This window comes from Solanum lycopersicum, chromosome 7 (genome assembly GCF_036512215.1).
Source record: "Solanum lycopersicum chromosome 7, SLM_r2.1".
Taxonomy (NCBI): Eukaryota; Viridiplantae; Streptophyta; class Magnoliopsida; order Solanales; family Solanaceae; genus Solanum; species Solanum lycopersicum.
In genome coordinates this window covers 57,504,205-57,528,786 of record NC_090806.1, presented here as the reverse complement: position 1 = coordinate 57,528,786, position 24,582 = coordinate 57,504,205, and the positions used below count along the sequence as shown (strand labels likewise).

General features: G+C 30.8%; 2 protein-coding genes and 1 long non-coding RNA gene across 5 annotated transcripts; 2 read left to right on the top strand and 1 right to left on the bottom strand.

Moving 5' to 3' along the window:
* Positions 1-1,215: 1,215 nt before the first annotated feature.
* LOC101245673 (dirigent protein 22) lies at positions 1,216-2,168 on the top strand. Its single transcript, XM_004243642.5, has one exon. The coding sequence runs from the start codon at positions 1,515-1,517 to the stop codon at positions 2,076-2,078; it is 564 nt and encodes a 187-aa protein (XP_004243690.1). The 5' UTR covers positions 1,216-1,514; the 3' UTR covers positions 2,079-2,168.
* Positions 2,169-10,871: 8,703 nt separating this feature from the next.
* Positions 10,872-16,348, top strand: LOC104648439 (uncharacterized). 3 transcript variants are annotated; one of them, XR_742463.4, is made up of 4 exons: positions 10,872-11,333; positions 12,900-12,986; positions 13,104-13,379; positions 16,126-16,348. It is a non-coding gene; the product is annotated as an uncharacterized lncRNA (long non-coding RNA). The 3 variants fall into 3 exon arrangements; XR_002028117.3 differs by having other exon boundaries at positions 12,900-13,379; XR_011210756.1 differs by lacking the exon at positions 16,126-16,348 and having other exon boundaries at positions 12,900-13,824.
* A 2,994-nt stretch (positions 16,349-19,342) lies between these two features.
* On the bottom strand, positions 19,343-21,850 carry LOC109120756 (uncharacterized). Its single transcript, XM_019214795.3, has 6 exons — positions 21,394-21,850; positions 21,096-21,189; positions 20,407-20,525; positions 20,147-20,254; positions 19,909-20,004; positions 19,343-19,832 (listed from the first exon to the last, which is right to left on the bottom strand). The coding sequence occupies exons 1-6, from the start codon at positions 21,526-21,528 to the stop codon at positions 19,776-19,778; spliced, it is 609 nt and encodes a 202-aa protein (XP_019070340.1). The 5' UTR covers positions 21,529-21,850; the 3' UTR covers positions 19,343-19,775.
* Positions 21,851-24,582: the final 2,732 nt, after the last annotated feature.

Below are 24,582 nucleotides of genomic sequence, written 5' to 3'. Positions count from 1 at the left end.
GTATAAATGTCTAAATAGAAATATTAACCTAATTGTTTTGATTTTGGACTCTCTTTATTTTTAAATTTTAATATTATATTATATTTTTTAACTAATTTTTATTGGCCCACAGGCCGGCCCTATCAATATTTCTCAAGCCTCTCAAATCAGCAGGCTTATTCATGCCGGGCTAAAAACCCTTTTCTTTAATGGGCTCTAAAAGTCTTAGCCCACCCCTATTAAATCCCGGGTTAGGCCAGGCCAGCCCAACGACGCCTAGTCCATATTGACGGCTCTAGTTTTAATGCAAACACAAGATAATGTGGGAAACAATGAATCAAACACTTGGTAAAAATTATTCTTGCATTACTAATGTTGCACTATTAATCCCTGCATTAATAATCCCAGCATTACTAATCCTTGCATTATTAATTTTTGTATCAAACGACCCCTAAATTCATACTAAACATAATACTAAATAATACCACACATAATACTTGAACTATTTCTTCTAATATTTTCTACCAAACGAACCCTAATTGTCATAATTCATATTTTTAACAAGGAAAAAGGGTCAAAAATATCCTTATACTATTTGAAAAGGTCCAAAACACCCCTTATCCACCTATTGAGTTAAAAATATCCCTCATCACCTATTTGGTCTATTTCTACCCTTAAAACTGACAATCTCTTAAATATGCATATATTATTATTATCACTTATTAGGTGTCATTTTCGTGTCTTCTAAATGAGTTTGGTTCATGGACATTAAAATGGGTGGGTACAAAAATTAAATGGGTTGGGATTTAATTTATCCGCTAAAAAATTGACACCTAATAAGTGATAATAATAATATATATATATTTAAAAGGTTGTTAGTTTTAAGGATAGAAATAGACCAAATAGATGAATTGAGGGGTATTTTTGTAGGTGAATGAAGGATATTTTTGAATCTTTTCATATAGTATAGGGGGTATTTATAACCCTTTTCTGTTTTAACAATATCAAGTTTAAAAAATATCATGCCAAAAGTGAATTAATTCAACATTATTATTTAATTTAAAGTGTTTTATACTTTAATTTTAACTTCATTTTATCATTATTTGCATTGTAAAATCATTCAATCAAAGTAGAAAAAGTCGAATCGAACATCCCGCCTGTACTACTATATATTAGCTATGAAAATCTATAATAAAAACATATACACATGGAATCATGTAGGCGTCACTAATAAAAATTATAACATAATAATTAACTGTACAAAAACAAATATATATATATATATATATAAAGTTGAATTGTATGAATAAATATATCAAAAAAGTATAACGAAAGACCCTTTTTTTAAAATTTAAAAACAAATATAAATAAAAAATGTGAAACACATCATTATCTGATTTGAAGATGTTATATACTTTAATTTTAACTTCACTTTATTCTTATTCGTAGAAGCGAGTCGAACCGAACACCCCACCCGTAGTACTATATATGTTAGCTACTAGAGAGTTATAATCTTGAATTGCACAAAAATCATCATGTTCAAACTTTGTTCACCTTTATTCCTCATCGTTCTCCTTTCCGTCCTTACCAATGGAAACTGTCATGAATTTTCCAGAATATTATCGAAGAAAGCAATGGGTCTAAAAAGAGAGAAACTTAGCCACCTTCACTTCTACTTCCATGATATAGTCAGTGGAAAAAACCCAACCGCCGTGAGAATAGCGGAAGCCGCCGTGACCAACCGGTCAGCCACCGGATTTGGTTTAACGGCAATGATTGACGATCCTTTAACAGTTGGACCAGAATCAAATTCAAAAATTGTTGGAAGAGCCCAAGGGATTTATGCACAAGCTTCGATAAATGATGTTGGTTTATTGATGGTACTCAACTTTGTTTTTATTGAAGGAAAGTATAATGGGAGTAGCTTAAGTATTTTGGGACGGAATTCGGTGGCGTCGATTGTACGGGAAATGCCTATTGTTGGGGGAAGTGGACTTTTCCGATTTGCTCGCGGTTACGTTCAGGCGAAGACTCATAATTTTGATTTGAAAACTGGTGATGCTGTTGTGGAATACAATGTCTATGTCTTCCATTATTGATTTCTTTGCTTTATGTGGTTGTACTTTTTTTGTCTTTTTGCCTCTGTTTTCATGGAATATTGCTGAAAAGAAACACAGTTTTAGTTGGCATATTTGAATTTTGGCATGGACCACTAGTAGAAAAATGAAGGTTTACTTTATTTCTTTTTTAAAGAGAAATCAAGTTGAATACTTTTTCTTATGGTGAATTGATTTTTTTTTTGAATTTGAAATTTGTCATTAATAAAGGAATAATTTTTTTCATAGCATTGTATCCGACTAAAAACACTTTTTTTTTTAAATAATAAAGGAATTATTTTATTTATTACACTGTATTCTCTTTACTACCACTAAAAACACTTTAAACGATAAACATCTTCTTTTATCGAAATTTTTATATTTCATCTATTCAATTTTATATGACATGTTTTAATTTTTACACCATGTTTAAAAACAAGAGTTTTTTTTTAAAAAAAATACCTGTGATTTTTTATTATAAATTATTTCATTTACATCCTAAAATTGAATTGTTTCTAATTATAATAAAATGAAATTCTTTTTGGAAAAAAACCAAAAGAAGGAGAGAGTGTATTAGTTACGAGTGACTTCATTATTTGTTTCATATTTGAATTATTTATTAGAGTGATAGCTGTATTGACATTTGTTAGTTATTTTTCCGCTAAATTCTTTTTTTAGATGAGAAATTTTACGAGGTTAACTTAAAATATGATTCATTTTCAAATTTCGCTTTACTTTTACTTCAAACACCACCTCTTACTTGGGGTGTTCATAGTAAAACCAAAATAGAAAATTAAATCAAAGAAAAAATTTAACACTTTCTTATTTTGATTTTATAGATATGTAATGTTTGATCGAATTTAAAATTTTACTTAATTTTTAGTGCTTAAATATATATCTTCTAATATCTAAATTAAATATTTTAATTTTTTCTCATTTTAATAAGTTTATTTTGAAATATTAGGAAACTACAAAATTAGAATCACATTTTAAGACAAGTATTTTTTTATTTTTTTTAACCATTTTATTAAAGAAAGAAAAAGTTACAAAAAGAATGTCTTTCTTTTAATTTAAATTTTGATATATAAACTAATGATATTAGTATATCTATTAGTTGCATTTTGTTTTTGGGCTAATCATTTAATTTTTCTATATTTTATAAGTAATTAATTTCTATATTTATCATTATTTATATTTTCATCTTTCAAAAATAAAAATAGAAAATAAATAAATATAAAATTAATAATAATGATAAACAAAGACCTAAACTACCTAAAACATTAACCTGCACTACCATCCCCACTAACTACACAATATTATTTTAAATTTATAATTTCAATTTTATTAATTCTAATTCATAGCAATCACTTTTGCTATTCGTCTCTTTCCCATATATGTCTCTTGTCTATTATTTTATACAAATATAAATATATAAATTATGTTTGTATTTGTATAAAATGAAAGAAAATTGTATATACAAATACATCTCTTCGTCTTATGCACTTATAATTATATATTACAAATCTTTCCTTACCCAGTTCTCTTTTATCTTTCTCGCTTTATACAAGCACAAATTATACAAAATACAATGTAAATTTAGTGTTTGCATAAAGCGAGAGAGATTTGATATATAAATACAACAAACATCCCCATAAACAAACACAATGTTCATAGATAGATGCTCAATTTATACAAATCAAATGGCTGCGACTTTCTACAAATTAAAGCTGCCTACAATTTTTAAATAGATCTGATGTTCCATAACAAACATAAATTTTGCTATAGAGCGCAATTATGCAAATTATAACTATAGCATACAAATATAATTTTATATGTGTCAAATATATTTTTATTTATTTAAATAAATTTTGAAGTGTTGATAAACGTGTCATTGTCTCATCGATCTATCCAACATTATTCAACTTTTACTCAAAAATTAAATTGTCTTTGACTCGGATAACTCAAAACATCTGACCCAAATTATAACCCACAACTCACGAGTATCCTGACACAAATGAAAAAAAAGGGAATGCAACCCTTCTCTATTTCATGTTTTCCTCACTTCTTCTTCAATGGCTTCTTTTACCGTTGTCGTCTCTCGTATCCTTCTCGTCTTCTTCGCTTTTCATTATATATATATTAGCATAACTCGAAAATTCATTGGTTACTACGTCAAATTCCGTCTCTTCTCATCCACAACTGGAGCATCTACTGCTGCTCCACCAGGTCGTCGACGACGATAGCGGGAGCGAAGGACATGGCTAAAACTTCAAGCTTATCGCGAAGATACTCAACGAGTTTATGAACGTCGACGAGGGTTAAGTTGGAGATTTCATATCCGAGCTAAACTACCTTTTTCGGTTGTAGGAAAACTTAGAAGAAACAATGAAGGCTGATGGGGAAATGTTTTGAGTTAATTTTATTGAACAAGAAGCAACTATTTTTCCTAATACAAAATGGAAGAAACTCTAAAATAATCTAGAGAGCTGACCAACTTTGCACACCTATACAAATTTTAGAAGAAGCATATAAGAATTGAATCTCATGCTATGTACAAAAGACCATGAAATGTAATGAGTATGAGTGAATGGATTTTCTTGATTGACAATGTTGATCTGAATGTTGGGTCTTGAATATTGGGCCGAATTTGACTATAGAGACAGCTCCTGCGACCTGTTTGTCTTCATTCTTCAGATGAGACTTGAATTTATGGACTGTGACATGGGCCTGCTTTTCATGACTGCAACCTGAGCCTGATTTTTTATCATCATTCCAATATCGATGCTTTGACAATGGCAAGAGGGCGAACAAAAGTTGATCAGCGACGGTCGAATTTGTAAATGTGAATGGGGAGTTCTAGGATTTTAGTGGGGAATGAAATTGAAGATTTTAATTAATTACTTGTGGAGGGTGGAGCTCGTTCAGGCTTTGCAGGATCACTTTCTATTGACAATGTCTTGAAAAATGAAAATTTGGGCAGAAGTTCTTGAGAAGATCGAAGAAGTCGACATAAGATGAAGAAGTGTTTTGGGTTATAATTTGGGGTGAGTACTATGTTATTTGGGTGAATTTTAAAATTAATTTGGGTGGGTCTTTAAATTATGAATTGAAATTTAATAAATTTTTGATTGGTGTTTTAGATCGAGATACGTGTCCTACCATTAGTACAAAAGATATATAAATTCCAAGACGGTAAAAAAGATATATACATTCCAAGACGGTAAAAACATCCGAGTTCTGAAAGTACACCAAATAATACTTAGATAGCATTTATGATAGTTGAAACTATATTTATCTCCCCTCCCCAAAAAAAAACTACAACAACAATCTGCACGAAAAAAGAAAAAAGAATTCTATCACCTATACTACAACAAACATCAACCCACATACGTAAAAAGAAAGGAAAAATGTACAAGTATCCCTTCAATCTATGTTCGAAATTTCAGAAGCATATTTATATTATACTAAGATCCTATTATCCCTGAACTTATTTTATAAGTAATTTTTTATTTCTTTTCGGCCTACGTGACACTAGCTTGAAAAAAAAGTCAACCAGCATTTGACCCACAAGATAGTGCCACATATGACGAAAAGGGGTAGAAAATTATTAATAAAATAAGTTTAGGGGATAATAGGACCTTAATATAGTATAAGTATGTCTCTGAGATTTCGAATATAGGTTAAGGACGTACTTGTACATTATTCCTAAAAAGAAAAAAAAAAGAAAAAACAAATACACACTTAATGGAAATAGTCCCAAAAAGAAAAGAGAAAGGAAAATAAGGCGGTTTTTAAGTTTTACTTCCATAATTTTGAATTTGTGATTCTTAATTGTAATCTTTTCTTTCATGATAACAATTTTCACAAGAAGTAATATTTTTGTATAATTTTATTCATGATTTTGTAAAGCTTGATTCCAATTTCCAATACATTAAAGTTGTTCAGATTGTGTATATGTTGAGTTCATTATTCTTTAATGTTATAATACTAAAATATATTTAAACGTGTTATATCATTAAATTTAGAGTATATATATTGCCATAACAAGTAATTATTTCTTGCATGCTTAAAAGTTCAATTTGCACCTTGTTCTTGATTAAAGTACAAAACTTAATATTCTACATGTAATTTCTAATATTTAGATGAAATTTAGTTCTAATAAATTAAGTTACTTTTTCATTTTGTATACTTAATACAATTGTCATTTTTCGTAATTTAATTTTCAAAAACACTTTTAAACAAATATTTGTCAAACAAAATTTGCTTATAAAAAATACTTTTTAAATGAATTAGTCAAATACAAATTTCTTATTTCAAAAACTATTTTAAATAAATATTTTTGAAAATAAGTAGTTATTAATAACAAAACCAAACAAACTCTCAATTGGTTACAGGTAAGTTCAAGTCTGCTTTAGTGTGTCCGTCAATTAAGAGATATAATCTAATTTTTCTATTTTAAATATAATTTCAAATTGGTTATAATACATTTCAATGATTTATTTTTTTCATGTATACAAACATTTAAAAATGAAAATGATAAAAAATAGTATTGAACGATATAATAAAATTCATGAAAGAATTATTATACCTATAATGTTAATGAACTTAAATAATACTCCTAATTTATAAATATCTAAAATAAAAAATAAAATATTATATATTATAAGTGTAAATGTTGAGAAGCTAGGTGTCAGCGAGTGAGCTAATCAATTGATCGGTTTTTCATTCTTCTTAACTTCCTTTATTTATATTCCGTATTTTATTTGTTTTAATTTATTTTTATTTAATATTTTCTTTATATGTTATGTATTTACAAAGATAGTATGAAAAATCAACTTAAAATATTATAAATTTTGTAAATTCTCAAAATTGGTACCGGATCATTGGGACATGGGAATAACATATATTATTTTCACTATATATTATAAATGTGAATGTTGAGAAGCTAAGTGTCAGCGAGTCAGCAATTGACCGGTTCCCATTCTTCTCAACTTCCTTTATTTATATTCCATTTTATTTGTTTTAATTTATTTTTATTTTAATATTTTCTTTATATGTTATGTATTTACAAAAATAGTATAAAAAATCAACTTAAAAGATTATAAATTTTGTTATTCTCAAAATTGGTACTGGATAATTGAGACATGGGAATAACATATGTTATTTGAAAATTACATCAAGAGTACCATAAATCACAATAATTAACAACTTATAATAATTTAAAAAAACATATTAAAATTGTGAATAACTATCAAAATTTCACGCATGCCACGTAAATGGGAACAATGGAGTAACATAGATCATTTGAAAGTTACATAAAGAGTACTATTAAATATTAATGACAACTTAAAGTATTCAAAAACATATTAAAAATTTGATTAACTCTCAACATTTAACACGTGCCACATAAATTGGGATACGAGAAATAGCATATGTTATTTTAAAATTATATACTTAAGCTATATATATATATATATATATATATATATATATATATATTAATTAAAAATTGATCAACTCTAAAATATTCCCATGTACCACATAAATTACAATAATTAATAACTTAAAATATTTTTAAAAATATATAAAAAATTCATTAACTCTCAAAATATCACCTATGTAAGCCACAATATTATTAGAAAAGTACGAAAAATGTAATAGAAATAATTAACAACAAAAATATTTAAAAATTTAACTAAATCTTCTAATTTTATGTGTATCATATAAATTAAAGGATAAACTACCTTATTAAACATATATCACTACTATATATTATATTAATTTTACTTTCAAACAATTACATATATTATCACTTTTAGTATTTTATATCATATATTAATATATTATTTGAAGATACAATTAGATACTCACACCCCTTAAAATTAGGATTGATTGATTAACTGATTAATTAACTATTTCACTCCAAATCAACCCCTATCTCTTAATTCTCCCATCCCATATTTATCACTCAATTATATCTCATCCTTTTTTATTCAAGAATTTCATCGTACAATTTCATTCCAACAATAACTACTCTACTATCTTCTTCTCTAGATATCATCACCATGACTGACAAATTCTCCTGAACCCAAATATTATTATGTATTGTTAATTTATAACGAGATCAAATCAAAGTAACTGCTACAGAAAACTTTCAATTCAGAGTGGATCTTGATTGTTTTTCATTTATAACGAGATCAAATTAAAGTAATTGCTACATAGAAAACTTTCAATTCAGAGTGAGTCTTGATTGATTTTTATCCGGAAGAAATGGACCTTATTTTTAATTATGTTATGCCACAACACAAATGTTACAAAGGAGTATCGTAGCGAGTCTTTGTTTGCTAGTGTTCTTCTAAGGCATTCTTTCGTTATTGTGACATGGGTGTGGTAATACTAATATTACTTTGATATAGCTCTTGAAACATGTTTATCTAATAAGTAGTAATCTTAATTAAGATTTGAGTTGTATTTTTAGTGATGAGGTATCTGAACATGTATATGTATCCACCATTAAATTTCGGATACATGATTTTTAACTACACAATGATATTAATGATACGACAGATACTCTACCGTCGTGATTTGTTCCTAAATTCATGTGTTTCACCTACATTTCATATTTCAGTACACATAATTAAATGTATATTATTATGTATTCTAGATACATATTTTGGATATAACGTATGCAATTGATACATAAAGATACATGAAATATTAATTTTTATATATATATATATATATATATATATATATATATATATATATATATATATATATATATATATATATAGATAGATAGATAGATAGATAGATAGATAGATAGATAGAGAGAGAGAGAGAGATAAAACTAGTACTAGATACGTATAACAGTGAAATTAATGCTAGATACTTTGACACATATGAATGTACTTGTATGACACTCGTGTATCTAAGTGTTTAGTTTGTTGGATACATCGTATATTGATAATAGATACGTCAAATTAATGAATTTATTTTTTTAAGAGTAATAATTTGAAATTAATCAAATTACATTACTAAGATATACATGTTTTTATCTTATATTAATAATATTAGTGAATTTACTATTTCAAAGAATAATAAAATAAAATTAATTATCTATGTATTTTGAAAATTCTCAATAACTCCTCTAATTAAGGCAATCAGTTACAACCAATTCATTTAAATAAATAAATTTTGTACTTTAATTTTAAAATTCCACAGATAAATGTATCTCACATTCAGATTCATGTATCTTAAGCATAAAATATTATAGAGAAAGTATTATTTGAAACTATTGAAAATCTTCATAATTAAGAACTAAATTAGGAAAATTTATGTGGTTTACCCTAAATTAAAATCACTAAGCTAATATATATTGGGCTCGACTTGCCCCGATTTTTATATCTAATAATATAAGAAATGTTAAAAATAAAATAGACATAACTATCATTCGAAGTTAAGGAGAGTTTGATTTTTAATTCAAAATTGAGGGATATAAAAAGTAATTCAAAGTGAAAACAACGGCAACAATGAACTGATGAAAAAATGTAAAAAATATAGACCGTCAAGAACAAGGTATTAATTTTCTTGAGAAATTTGTTGGGTACTTGGGTACGTAAGAATTAGAGCTTCATGTAGAATTTTACAATTGCAAATTAAGACGGTGATAAATTAAGTGACAAAACTAACAACAAAAATATAATATTATTATATAGTTTAGCCAACCGACATACATATGAAAAACTAATAAAAAAAATATGTTCAAACTTTTGAGAGAAAAATCTCCCATAGACAAAACTCTTAAATGTCTACACTGTGGATGCTCTTGTGTTCTTGGTATACGAATAGGAGACTTCAGGTTACAGAGGTTCAAACTTTTCTTCTAAGAAAAATATATTTTCTTTTCGAAAAAATAAAAGCATTTATGGTAATACTTTGAGTTTCCTTCCGATAAAGATTAAGAGAGTGTTTTGATTGACTTATAAGTTAGTGAAACCTAATTTTAAGTTAGTTTTTAACTTTCTGAAATATTTGACAAATATAAAAATAGCTTAAAATAAGTCAGAAAATGACTTACAGTTAATTAGGAAGCGTTTGACAAGGTTATAAATATCTTGACTAGCGTTTGACCATAAATTTTCAAATATTCTTGGCAAATATTATTTGAGTGAAAATTTGGGTGAAAATTGACTATGTGTTTGACCATAGTATTTGGAAAAATGTGTTTCATTTTTTTAGAAAGATGATTTATATTAATAAGTTTTAAAAACTATCAAAACTAACCATAAGTTTGTATTACAATTCAATTGGATCTTCTTTGCAACAAATAACAAGTAGTCCCATGACACTAGAGCAATGTAATAATTTGGAGTGCGTGCAACAAACATCATTCCACACATCTTGAAGTAGACAAATCACATGACTTTTTTACCCTGAGCCGATTGTTCATCATTTTCATATACAACCATATCATCACTTTCATATTACTGAATATTTCATCACTACTTTGGCGTTCACGTAAAAAATTATATAATATTGAGAGTGTTTTTGTAAAAGATAAAAGTTTAGTGTAAATTTTCAATTTTTAGAAGATTCCAAATAATGAGATTGACTCAAATACTAGTTAAATTGGAATATTTATCAAATAACTACAAATTGTATGGACAAATACTATTTACCAATTTTTTCCTCACATATTATTAGGAAAATCTATGGTCAAACACTCTTAAAATAAGTTCAAAATGACCTAAATTAAATCAAACCAAAAATACTATTTTAAAGGCAATTCAAATGGACTCCAAAAATCAAATATGGTAAGAAAATCAACCAAAACCTAGCAAAATCCTGCTAAAGGATTTGTTGAGAAAGTGAATATTTGTTTAAAAGAGAGGCTGGAAATGCGGTTTTCAAGAAAACAAGAATTGATCCTTGTGTGATGTTTCAAAGTATTTCTCTTGTTTAACCTCTATGAATTAAGAAGAATTAGCGGTTGAGTAATTTTCAACTCTTATTCTCAGATCCTCATTTTATGACATAAGCGGATGAAAAGATATCCAATTGGTGGTAAAGCTTTTTTCACTGCTCGCAAAACTATTGAATTAGTTAAACGATCGAAAAAAGATGAGGTCAATTTTCTATGAATGAAAGAAGGACAAAATGTTAATGAAAACTCTCCAAGCTGTGCTTGCAAGAAACAGAGGAAATAAACTGGAAGAGCTTAAGATGTTGGAGAATGTTCATTCCAAAAAGCAACGGGTATAACCTAATCTCTTACTTGCTTATTTCTCAAGTACTTATGACTGTTACTTTGTTTTCTCTGTTGCTGCTTTTTATATAGTAAATGGTTAGTGAACGATTTGTATTTGGAATACCTTCTAGTTATAATGTTTTGATTTGATTTATCTTTTTCCATATAAAACTTAGTATTATTCAATTCAAGGTTAGGTTTGATTTATTTTTTCCATAGAAAACTCAACATTATTCAATACAATGTTGGTTCTCATTTTCTTTTTCCGCATAACTAATACCTATATAAGGTATACATTGTGTTACGCGGGATAGTGTATGGAATAAGTAAGAACCCTTCATGAATAATCCGTGATCCCTGCATAACTTGCTTCTAAACCAAGTAATCCTTTAAATAGTTGACTATTTTTGTGGCTTATTATTATGAAATTCTGTGTTGTCCTATTAAGAATGCCATGGATAGCCTTTGAATTTTTGTTTCAAACCTGTCTCTGCAGCTACTATTGCCATGATGAAGGTGGTGATCCCTATTAGGGCATACCATAGAGCCACCTAAACACTGTCGATGTTCGCGCCCTAGGGACTAAGATGGTCAAAAAGAACAATAACCACTAGCAAACATAAAAAGGTCATCATGGTAATAGCGATTATTGAAATGATAGAGCAGTTACATATATTGCGTATATAGATCTTTCAATGACTCATTAACTTTGAATTCTGAATATAACTTTATACACTGTGATAGAACATTTATGGATGGGGAAAGTAAACAACAATATTCCTTATTTCCCGTGTCCTAGTGAAGGTATCACTATCCATATTCAAGCCGGGATGTAATAAGTATGCATTAAGCAAGTGAGAAGTAGTGAATTGATGTGGAGGCAAAAGGCTTATTTCAAGTACTTAATAAAAACAGATTTATAAGAAATTTTTTTAAAAAAATACCCTTTATGTTTGTGATCTTATATATATCATTTGTTTACATTTCAACTTGTTAGATACCCCATCAATATCATTTGTATCAAATACACCACACCCACTAACCATTTTCCACCATGGAAGAATTACTGTAGGAGTATAGGTTGTTGGATATAATTTCTTCATGGGAGAATGCTTCAAATTATTACTGAGGGTACACATAAACAAATTTTATAGTTTAGGAGTAACGATATAATTTGAATCTTTCTTGGCGTATATAACTCCATCTCAAATTATCTATTGTGTTTCTCTTTTACACGCCTCTTAAGAAAACACTAGTTAAGAAGTGTTTTTGACTATTTTACGCTCATTTATGTCTTATGATATAATTTCTCTTCATTAAATATTTATTGGTGTTGGTAGTCTTCAAGAAACCTATAGTCTATGACCAAGTTTATCAAATTGTTCGTGGTGATTTTACTTGTTAGAATGATTTATATCCTGGTTGCACTGTTCATCTATGTCTATTTTCCTACTTATAAGCCTGTTGAATGTATTTCGTTCTCAAGGATTACATTTCATACAGCTTCCACTTCTTCTTTCGTTGACACAAGCATATCAATTATCTTACTATTTTTTATTTTCTGTAATTAACAGGCAGCAATGGCTTGTCGACCTTTCCTCCTGTTAGTTTTCCTTTTCCTTCTATGATGTGAGCTCTTCAAGTGGACGAAAAGATACAAGGTCTGCTTATCATTTTCCAAATGGTGTTAACGCTTCTTTTTTACCAATATTAAAGATGAATAGTCTGTGAAACCATCAACGAAAGATGATATAGATTTCTTGGATAGCATTGTACAGATCAAAGAAGCAGAGACACGAATGATTCAGAGTCTTGCAAATGATGCACTAGGAGAGGTAGGGAGTTTGAAGCGCCTGGCTAGGCGGAAGAGATAGACACTTGAGAAAAAGTATTCTGAATGACCCTCCAAACTGTGCTTACTAGAAACTGAGAAAAGGAGTTGAAAGAGCTCAAGAGGTTGGGGAATATATATTGCGATTACAGCGAATGAAAATGCAATTGCATAGGGAAATTTCAGGCTTGTTAAGTAGAAAGGAAGCAGCAAACAACTACTGGTATAACCTAATCTCTTCTTTGACTATTTCTCAAGTAACTGTGACAACTACTTACTTTTATTGCAAGTTTTTTAAAAATAAAACTAAATTTCATTGATTTAAATGGTAATAGGTCTTTGGAATACCTTCAAGTTCATTCATTGATGCATCGTTTAGCTCTAGTTTTCTTTTCCGCATGACTTATACCTAAATAAGGTATGCTCGAATATATAAAGTATATTATATTTTATGGATAGCCTTTGGCACAGATGGAGTCCTGATGTTCAGCCACAGATCACCTATGGCTAAAGAGGCAGATTCAAAATTTGAGGTTTATGAATTCTAGAGTTTGTTGAGCATACATATTTAGGGAATTTCTCAGAAAATATGTAGGGTTCAGATGGAAGATATTGGGTTTTTTCAAGCATATACTTCTCGATCTAGTTTTGACCTTGACTCGAATGGAGTATAAGAAAGAAAGAATAGTTTTAAAATTTGTGGTCTAAAACAAACCATAGTTTTTTTTTTGTGACTTCAATAATAACCGCCTATGTTGGTACTTGTTTGTAGAAAAATGCATGTTTCATTTGTCCGAGCTCGAAACTTGATTACGTTATGATTTACTATACCCTCTGTGGTTTCCTAAGTACCTAATAAATATTCTCTTGTAATTATTCTTTGAACTTCAGTTAAGCTAGTGTGTGATTTGAACATGTACATATCACTTGTTCTGTTAATGGTAAAATATATTGACTTGATAATCTAATAAAGAGAGTGGCGAGAATTCATACATCCTTGTCTAGTGAAGGAGCTAATCAACTATATGAGAGAGATAGAATTTTTCTTTTATGCTTTGTCATAGAGAGAGAGACAGAGAGAGATAGAGAGAGAGCGGGAGGGGGAGGGGGAGAGGGAGAGGGAAAGGGAGAGGGAGAGGGAGGGAGGGAGGGAGGGAGGGAGGGAGAGAGAGAGAGGTTCTTGCTTTTCCATTTTGTAAGTTTTTTAATCTCTCTGTAAACTTTATTCTTCTAGATATATTGGTTTGTGGTCGGTCTGGTGATTTGAGGGGAAGAGGCTCGGGATATTTGAAATGTTTGGAGAATAGGGAGGTAGGAAATGCACATAAGCTTATTACGTAAGAGAATTGCAGAAAAGGAACTATTTGGTCAATTCTAGCAGGTTTAGGCCTATTGGTGACGGCGGTGTTGCATTTTTAAACCATGTTGGTGGAAATTTTAATCTTGACAGTTGAGTAGTCAATAAGGAAACATTTATTAATCGTATTCATAGGACTACAAGCTCGGATAACAATTCATTTTCCCTATCCGACTAGCCTGTGAAACCTAGAATTGTTGATGGTCAGTCAAGTGATTCGAGGCAAAGAGGTTTGGGATATTTGAATCTTTTGGAGAAAAGGATTGGAGGAAGAGCATATAAGCTTTCTAGGCAACTAAAAATACTTAAAAGGATAGTCTCGATCCTATTCCTATGTTGGCTCAGATTGAGCAACAACTTGATGATGAAACAATTGAATCAACAAAACAATACTTGAGGAACCTATACAATGCCAGAAAGGAAATACGAGTTTTTTAGCCTTTAGAACAGACTAGATGAGAGATCGCATTTTACCAAACTGACTCACTTGAACTGCCAGTAAGTTCCAATTATAATGTTTGGTTGCAATAAGAACAGGTCTTGGAAGCTTCTTATAGGAAAATACCTGCCTTTTAACATCGGAATTGGTTGAAGTTTTATTACTTGAAAGGTGTCAAAACATATATTGCATGATGCTTTTTCCTGTTGAGGATTGCGTCTGCAAAATTTGTTCGATGAAGAAGGGATTGTGTAGAGAATGCATGTGTCTTGTGTGTTTGAACTTTGACTATGCCAATAATACTTGCAGTTGGGTAGGCAGTGATGCATGCTTGCATGGGTGTCATGTTGTTTGTGGTATTCATCAAAATCTTATAAAGCCAGGTCCAAGTCTCAAAGGCCCTTCAAGGACAATTGAGATGCAGTTTTACTGTCTAGGACGTAGTCATGCCTAAAAAATGTTTGGCTTCTTTAAGGACGTGGTCATGTCTTGGGCGAAGGAATGGGGTGAGGAAACCCTAATGAAAGGGCTTGATTATGCAAGACATCAGCCTTTGAGATCTTCACTCCCTTGGAAGATCTTCCGAACATAATCAAGCTCTTTCATCAATAAACAGGCAGTTTCCATTAATAAACAGGCAGTAACAAAACTGCTTGCTTGAAGTTTCTTGATTTCTCTCCTCCTCAATCTTATATATAACATGTTTACATATGTCTTACATTGTGATGTCTAGGAAATCCAAACTTTTATTCAACAGATTGAGAGAAAAATATCCTTATTCCTATTTTAGCAGGTTTTGAATAAGGGAAAAGCTTTGTACTAGCTTAGAAGGATCAATCATGTCTAACATTGAATTTGACAAAGCAGTGAAATTCTCACCATATGAGGTGCTCATCTGTTTTCTACTTAATCCGCAAAAATGCTACAATTATATATAGCAGGAGTGTAGTCCATGCTAGTAGGAGTGTATTGTCTTGGTGCCCTTACTACTTACTAGTAGTCGGAGTGCTATGTTTGTAGTTTCGTGTTCTTCGATTTTGTATTGATATAGGTTGATTTGTGTAGTTCGATGTAGAATTATATGGTTGTAGTACTAATCTATTACTGTTTATTGTTTTGCTTACTTCCTGTTATCTGCTGCACTTAATGACTTTCATTTCTTCCTTGCTTGAGTTCGGTACTTGCATCGCAATGGAAGAATTCTCCAAGTTGTTGAAAAAAAACTCAGGGATGATTACATCAAAGACGAAGAAAAGACATTGTTGTTGCAGCCATGCGCCATTGTTATGAATGGCTTAAAACACAAACTATATCAATGTCTCAGTTTCACCATTTACATCAAGCTTGTTTAGAGATTATTATTTTTATTTTATTCAAGTATTTTTTCATATTTATATCAACCTTCTTTTACGTTTATATTTATCAAATCGATTTTGAATAAAATATTTATTTTAATTCAATGCAAAAATATACAAAACCAAACCACCTATACAAGGACCAAGTAATCCTTTATAGCAAAATAAAATATTTACAAACAAATTTAAATATTTGAATAATAACACCATGTCATCCTTTTTTTAAAAAAAAAAGGCTTAAGTCATCTGCAGTCACTCAAAGTTGTCCGCATAATTCATTTAGACACTTCAACTAATCTTTGTGCCAATTGAACACTTTATTTGTTCAAAAGTCATTCCTATTAGACACAAAATGCTGACATGGCAAAAAACGTATAATTCACTTTCTTTGAGTGCGTTAATTTATTAAAAATAATATTTTCCTTTTTTTTTCTTAATTTATACCCCTAAATTAATTTTAAAAAAATTAATAACAAAAAAAAGGGCAGTCGTTTTCTTCCCTCTTTCTATCATATTATTCTTTCACCATTTTATCTCTTTTTTTTTACATAGGCACACACTCCACACTCCCTCCACCTCTCTTTCTCTCACCCTCATTGTTCTTTCATGTTTTCCTCTTTTTTCTTATATCGATTTACGTCTCAAATATCTCGAAGAAGTTTCATTTACAATGATGAAAAAAATATGAATAGATTTTTTGGGCAAAAGTCTGTTGATTTTTTTTTCAATTCTAATAAATAGTTTCTAATATATAAAAGTTGGAGGCAACGAGTGAAATTTTTTAATGCTATTGAAATGAAAGAGAATGCGTATTTAGCTTGAATAGACAACAAAGGTGTGTCATTGTAGTGTTGATACCAATGGAAGAGAAGAAAGAGATGGAGCGACGCCGGCTCCATGGAAAATCAGAAATGGGTATTTCTGAAGGAGGAGGAGGAAAGTGGGGAGGGGGAGACCTTAATTAAAAATAGATTAATTTTTAATTTTTTAAAATACTTTATGAATTAATTAAATAGAGGTTTTTAAAAAAATAAATGTAATGCCACGTGTCATCATATTATTGGTAAAACTATTATCAGTTCGTGTTTGAGATACACGCGTTTTTATTTTTCAATTGATTGTCAGTTTGTGTCAAATAGATATAAATTTTTTAAAGTTTAAGTGTTCAATAGGTACATTCCTAAGTTGAGTGTTTGAGTGAAATATGAGGACAACTCTAAGTGGCTGTGAATGACTTAGGCCAAAAAAATTGTCTTTCTCGTAGCGTTTCAGTGAAGCTCCATAGTAATGGCTATGTTTTCAATTACTTGTGCTGAAAAAAGTGATTATTTGTGAATTTTCCAAAGAGGAGTATCAAAACGCCAACATATTTAGCATTTGTGACAAAACTCTGCCTTTTCAGATGTCTATGAAATATACCAATCTAAGAAAAACATAGATTTTCATTCAAAGGAAATACAATTTATATACACAATGGAAGAAGCTTGTTAGTTGTATCTGATAAAATTGATTAACGAGTCTTTGCAGACATGGATCGGGAAAATTTTAGACAAACTAATCTTACCTTGGTAAGACACTAAACAGTAGTTGTGCCATCAAAAGATGTCGTTGAGGCACTCATCCTAACACCAACTATATGGAACTCCATAGATCGGTAGAAGCTATAGATTGAGAGGAACCTATACTGAGCAAATGTTGTTTCAAGTATCCTCTCATTCCAAATTAGTAACTTCCTGTATGGGGGGGTATGAAGGGAACAATTTCCTGTTCAACCTGTCTCTATCAGATGATTGAGATACCAAAACTCGATATCTTCTAGCAGAAGCAAATGCTCCACAACTATATCCCACATTTATTGCTATTGTTACCTTAAAGCAGGAAGTAACTTCAGCAATTCCTGACAATAGTTTCTCTCTGACTCCCTCTTTATTCTTTTATACTGATGGATCTCAGTTAGAGTGTGGTTGAATTTCACATTAACAATCTTGCTCTAGAGCTGACTTCTAAAGAATGATAGTAAGAGAAGTTTCAGCAGTGACTCGGAGGGACTTTGGCATTTTGCTGTTTCCGTACAGGTATTACTAAGTTGAAGAGGCAATCATAATTCAATTTTTTCTTCTTAACAACAACCACAAGATTAACCCAGTGTGGCAAAAATGAGAAATGGATTTCATCACATGGACAAGGGACAATTGTGAGAAAAGAATTAAGTTCTACCACATCGGCGCCTAGTGCGGTGCAAGATAGGAAAATGTTCTTGCATCTTAACGGATGGATAAGGGTAAAGAACCTAGTCCAAGAGAGTCAGACATAATAGATAGTTTGAATATATGCTCGTTGAAAGGGAATTCAATAGAATTAATGAATGCTCGGGAAGGGGCAGAGCTAACATTGCTGCTTACAGAAAAATAGGTGGACAGTAGAAAAACATAAATATATTAGCAGCACATGTTTCTAAATTATTGTATAGATAAGGATAGGAACAGAGTAGGAACCACTGTAGAACGAAGACTCCGGACAAAGTTGTTGAAGTAAAGCTTATTGGTGATACAATTATCTTGTCAAGACTAGTGTAGGAAAGGAGACAACCAGCATAATCAGTGCCTATAATTCGATGTAGCTGGACAACCAAGCATGTTGGTACATGACCGTTTAAAGCCTTGAAAGTAGTGGATTAACCTTGATAAGCAAACAATTAGATGGATTCTAGAGTTTCACAACTGTTATGAGTTGTTTTTAACTGAATAGTTCACAACTATCGATATAATGCCGGAATATGGATAAGCACCAAAGCTAACAAGATGAAACATCAAATCCTTAAGAATTTCTGAAATAGATTCCCGATGTGACAACTGATTAGAATGTCTGTTACTAATGCTCTTCATAAGGGCATGTGCTCTTCATCAATAAGTTAACTCGTTGGGGAAGAAGATGAATGAAAGAAAGAAAGAAGGAGATAGAGAGAAAAATCGTGTGTAGCTCAAAGCAAAAGGGCCGCTTAGGAAAAGTAGAACTCCAGATCAGCAAAAGAGTAATTCAACTAAAGAGGTTTACCTCAACGAGCAACTTTACAGCAATAACAAAAGGAGCATTAAAATATGAAAGAAATAAAATTTATCGCAACAGAGATTTCCATATTAAACACAGCAACGATTTATCAAAACTCTGGATGAGACAGTCTGGAATGAGCAAGAGCACTACCTATGTTGACTAGAGACTATTAACAACGCATTCTTATTATAAAGAAGCCATGTTTAACAACCAAAAGTTGTATGAAATGAGGAAGAAAACCCCACTTCATGAGAAGAGACTGAAATTGCAGCTTTTGTAGTTAAACATCCTAACTCATTTTGCCAAGCATCTGAAATGAACAAATGTGCGCTTGTGCAGCTAAAAGAAAAGTAATATAATCATTGAAAATAATGAACACAGTTGGCTGCTGAAGTATATGCTTCATGTATGTGTACCTTATGCCGCATGTTCTGAGGTTTGAAGGTGGTGTTCTTCAATCAGATTTTGAACCCTCTGAATAAATTCTCATATATTACTAGAAAGCAGAAGATATACTCAAGTTAATTTAGGGAAAGCCATATATTTTTACCTTTAACGGAACTTCCAACTTCTTCCAGCTTCTGTAATAATGCAGCATCTCCAGAATGAGATAATGAATCATGCTGATGGGTCTCGATGGGGACATCTGCCAATCACAAAATAGTATATAGAAGCTGAAACTTAAGGGAGGGAGTCTTTGCTGATAATGATGATATTTGCTATTGAAAATGCATAAAAGAGAAGAGGAATATCACGAATACAAAAGTCGTGATCTAGTGACAACATACCAAAGTAGTACAGGAAAGACCAATTTGCAAATTCAAAGTGTCATCAACAGCTGAAGCTTGTCTAGAGAATGCTTTACTTCTGAGATTTGATAGTTGCGTTAGAACAACCTAGAAAATGTACATAGATTCACAAGTCAACATATCTTAGATTCATGACATGATATTTAAACCAATAGTAAGATTACTTTAAGAGGAATTATTAGTATCTCTCTAAGAGAAAAAGATCTTAACAATAAGTTAATAACTAAGGTAAAACATACCTTCCTGAAATCAAGAGCATCCGCTATTCCTTGGATTTGGAGATCATCACTCGGAGATCTTCTCACACCAACATTTTCAATTCTTATCGAATAGACCCCACAATGGGACTGTAGGTACCCTGACAATTACATCAGTTCAGAAGTCTCAAATGTCTATATAGTACCAAGCCTAACAACTGAAATGAATCATAGAAGTAGCCTTCTGCAAGTGTCCGTTCTCTGGCTTTGCAAATTTTTGATATAGTAATCCACAAGAAGTCATCTTAAAAGAAATGCCTTTGAGCAGTGGTGTTTTCCATGTACCCGATGAAGTGTTGGTTGAACAAATCATGTCAAAAGATTATTGTGAAACTTAAATCAAAAGAGGATCTGACCTACCATTCTTGTTTGTACTCGATTTCCCTTATTTCTTCTCCTTTTTTTTGAAAAGAGAAGCATTCTATTTTTGTCAGATACTTGTACTTTTGATCCTTAATTTCTTATCACCCACTTAAGAGATTTAAGAGAAAGATTATATATTTAATACAAAAAATATTGAATGTCACAACTAAAAGAATGTTGTAAAGGTTTTACTTTTTGCAGTTCTCATTGTAGGTGGAGTTAAAAACTCCATCCAGATAAAATATGAACTGGCAGGATTAAAATTCTCTTTTATCGTCCCAATCAAGTTTACAAATAATCACGTTTACCTTGTTCAACTGCAATGTCAGCAACTGATGGCAATAAAACATATTTCTCCTCCTTCAAATCCCCAAAACATGGAAATGGAACTAGTCTTGTTACCTAGAGTATAAAATCAAACTCTAAGAAAAGGCTTGATAACGTGTTCAAAACATCATTATAAGCAGTTCAAGCAAATGTCACATTTTTGCAACATAATTTTATCAAATCAACCGAGTTTTATTGCTTTTTCCCATACTACCAATAATATTAGTTAATTTTAGAGTTCCAAAACATCAGTAAATTTTGGGGGGAAAAGAAGAATACAATGGCGTTTGGAGTGAGATAAAGTTTTCTGGAGCGGATGTCCCGGCGTAAAATGTATCTCCGAATGGGCAAATAAATCAACATGATTAGCCTTTTTCCCAAGCTAATAATAGATACAGTGAATACAATACCCATCGAACTGTTTGATACTTTACGAAATTATCTTCTCTCTCCTCAAACGATGCCGTATAGATTACTGGTTCTTCTTCATGTTCGACCAACAAACCCCTCTCTAACCGCTCAATTTCTCCATCGTTCAATTCCATATATGAGGATTCAATTCAACCAAATTAAGAAAAACAGAGCAAAAGATAAAAGATAAATATTGGTAGACATGAAAAGAAGCGGATTTTAATTAGTGTTACCGCTAAATGATGATCGATGGGACGAGTTCCTTTTTTCTAATTACAAATTTATTATCAATTGCTTTATTAGCTAGCGTTTGGTCATAGATTTCTAAATATTCTTGGCAAATATTATTTGAATGAAAATCTTGGCCCATGTATTTAGCCATATTATTTGAGAAATATATTTCACATTTTTAGAAAAATATGATTTATACCTTAAGTTTTTAAAATATCAAAACTAACTATAAGTTTGAATTACAAGTCAATTGGATCTTTGTTACAACAATAATAAATAGTGTCTATCACACTAGAGCATTGTGGTAATTTGGAGTGAGTACAACAAGCATCATTTCATACATCGTAAAGTATACAAAACACATAACTTTGTTATCTTGAACCGATTGTTCATCATTTTCATCAAAAAAATCATATCATCATTTAACATTCACGGAGTATTTCATCATTACTTTGGAATTAACGTAAAAAATTATGTAATACAACGTAAGCAGAAACTATACAGGGTGTTTTGTAAATGATCAAACTTTGAGGTAAAATTTCAATTTTTAAAAGATCTCAAATAATGAGATTTGATCCAAATACTAGAAAAAATTAGTATTTGGAAATTTGAAATATTTGCAAAAAATATTTATTAAATAATGACAATGTGTATGAACAAAACACTATTTATCAAGTTTTTCTCCAAATATCATTTGAAAAATATATGGTCAAACGGGCCCTTAGAATTGATAATACAACAGTCGGATAACAAAAAGAGATAATGACTCATAAACTATAGTACATGAGAGAAGTGACTACTTTTTAATTTGTCTAAATTATTACTATTTATATTTTAAAAAAATACATTTTGAGATTGACTATATCATAGTGTTCTATTTACAAATTATTTGTTGAACATTTTTTTAATTTTATTTTCATTTTTTTAAAAATAAAATCTTATTATGATATCGCTTGCGTTCTTTATATTTTTCAGAAATTGTTTTCTTCTTAATAGTAGTGTCTATATTTTCATTCTTCTTGATGCTTTGCAATTCATGTGTTTATGTCTGAAATAAAATTTATAATGATAGTTTTAGTTTACATGAATAATTTATTGGTTTGATAGTTTTGATAATAATAAAGAGAAAAGACATAAAGTGACATCTGAAGTTGTCCTGAATTTTCAAAAAGACAATCTAACTATGCAAATATCCTATTACCCCCCTAAACTATTCCGAACATATATTATTACATCATTTTCGGATCAATTTCAGATTTTAAATGGCAAGTGTAATCACACACCAATCATTATGTGACACGTGTTAATTCAATTTGAATTTTTTTTTTCATTTTAAGTTTTTCTTTATTTCTTTCTTTTTTAATATTTTTATTTTAATTCCATTTTAATTTTTAATTCATCTTCAACCCCAACTTTCAAGCTCCCTCCATTTTCTTTCGTTATTTCTTCTTCTTCTCATCCTCACCTAATCCAACACCCATATCAAGTTAAGCCCCTCCATTTTCTTTCTCTTTGCTTCTTCTTATTTGGTCAAATTTCTTACTTTCCAAAATTATACTATTTTCTAGACTTTGTTGAGAGGGTCATTTATATTGAAATGCCAAGAGGGTCATTCATTTTCAAATTCAAAGAAGGCCATTATATTCAAACGCCAAACTGCCGAGAGGGCCATTCATATTAAATTGCCGAGAGGGCCATCATATTCAAAAGTCAAGAGGCCATCATATTCAAACGCCGAGAGGGCCATTCATATTCAAACTACCGAGAGGTCCATCATATTCAAACGCCGAGAGGGACATTCATATTCAAATGCCAAGAAGGCCATTGTATTCAAACGCAGAGAGAGGGCCATTCATATTCAAACTACCAAGAGGACCATTCATATTCAAACTACCGAGAAGGCCATCATATTCAAACGTCGAGAGGTCCATTCATAGTCAAACTGCCAAGAGGTCCATCATATTCAAACTGCCGAGAAGGCCATTCATATTAAATTGCCGAGAAGTCCATTCATATTAAATTGCCGAGAGGGCCATCATATTCAAAAGCCGAGAGGGCCATCATATTCACACGCCGAAAGGGTCATTCATATTCAAATTGTCGATAGGGCCATTCATATTCAAATGCAAAGAAGGCCATTGTATTCAAACGCCAAGAGGGCCATCATATTCAACCATCAAGAAACATTAGTCTATTTCTCACCACTACTATACTAAAAGAAGAGTACAGTGAACAATCATGTTGCAAATATGAGATACATGTTCTATTTGCATTATGTCAAACTAATAGAAATTAATGTAAAATATTCAAGGAGAACAATTAAGTTCCAACATGGTGCGGACAACATCAAAAGGGATGCGAGACAACGTTGAATTTTCTTTTTTCTTCGCAGCGAACTGGAACATAGTCTAAAGAGGAGTGTCAAACTCTTAGGACGCGAGCTGAGGAGCAACTTCCACCGCAATCAAACCACACCCCTATCAAAAGGCGTGTGGATTTTTCTTTTAGTTCATCGATTTCAATTTCGCATCCACCAAAGGCAAATTTCTAATCTGAGTGACAGCGCACCACGAACTTTGGAAATTATGTCCATGTAAGTTCTTACTTATGGATGTGAAGAGCTCCACATTCATGGCTAGGAGGTTGCAAGCCTATTTTCCTCACTCGTTTTATTTTTCACTCCTCCAAAACCAAAGGTTATCTTGCATAATAGATTTCCTTTTCAATCAACGAGTCGAACTACAAACAACCTGATTCCTTAGGTTTAAGGATATGTAGGCGGGTTCAATATTGAAAACTTGGTTGTATTCCAACATACTTTCTTAA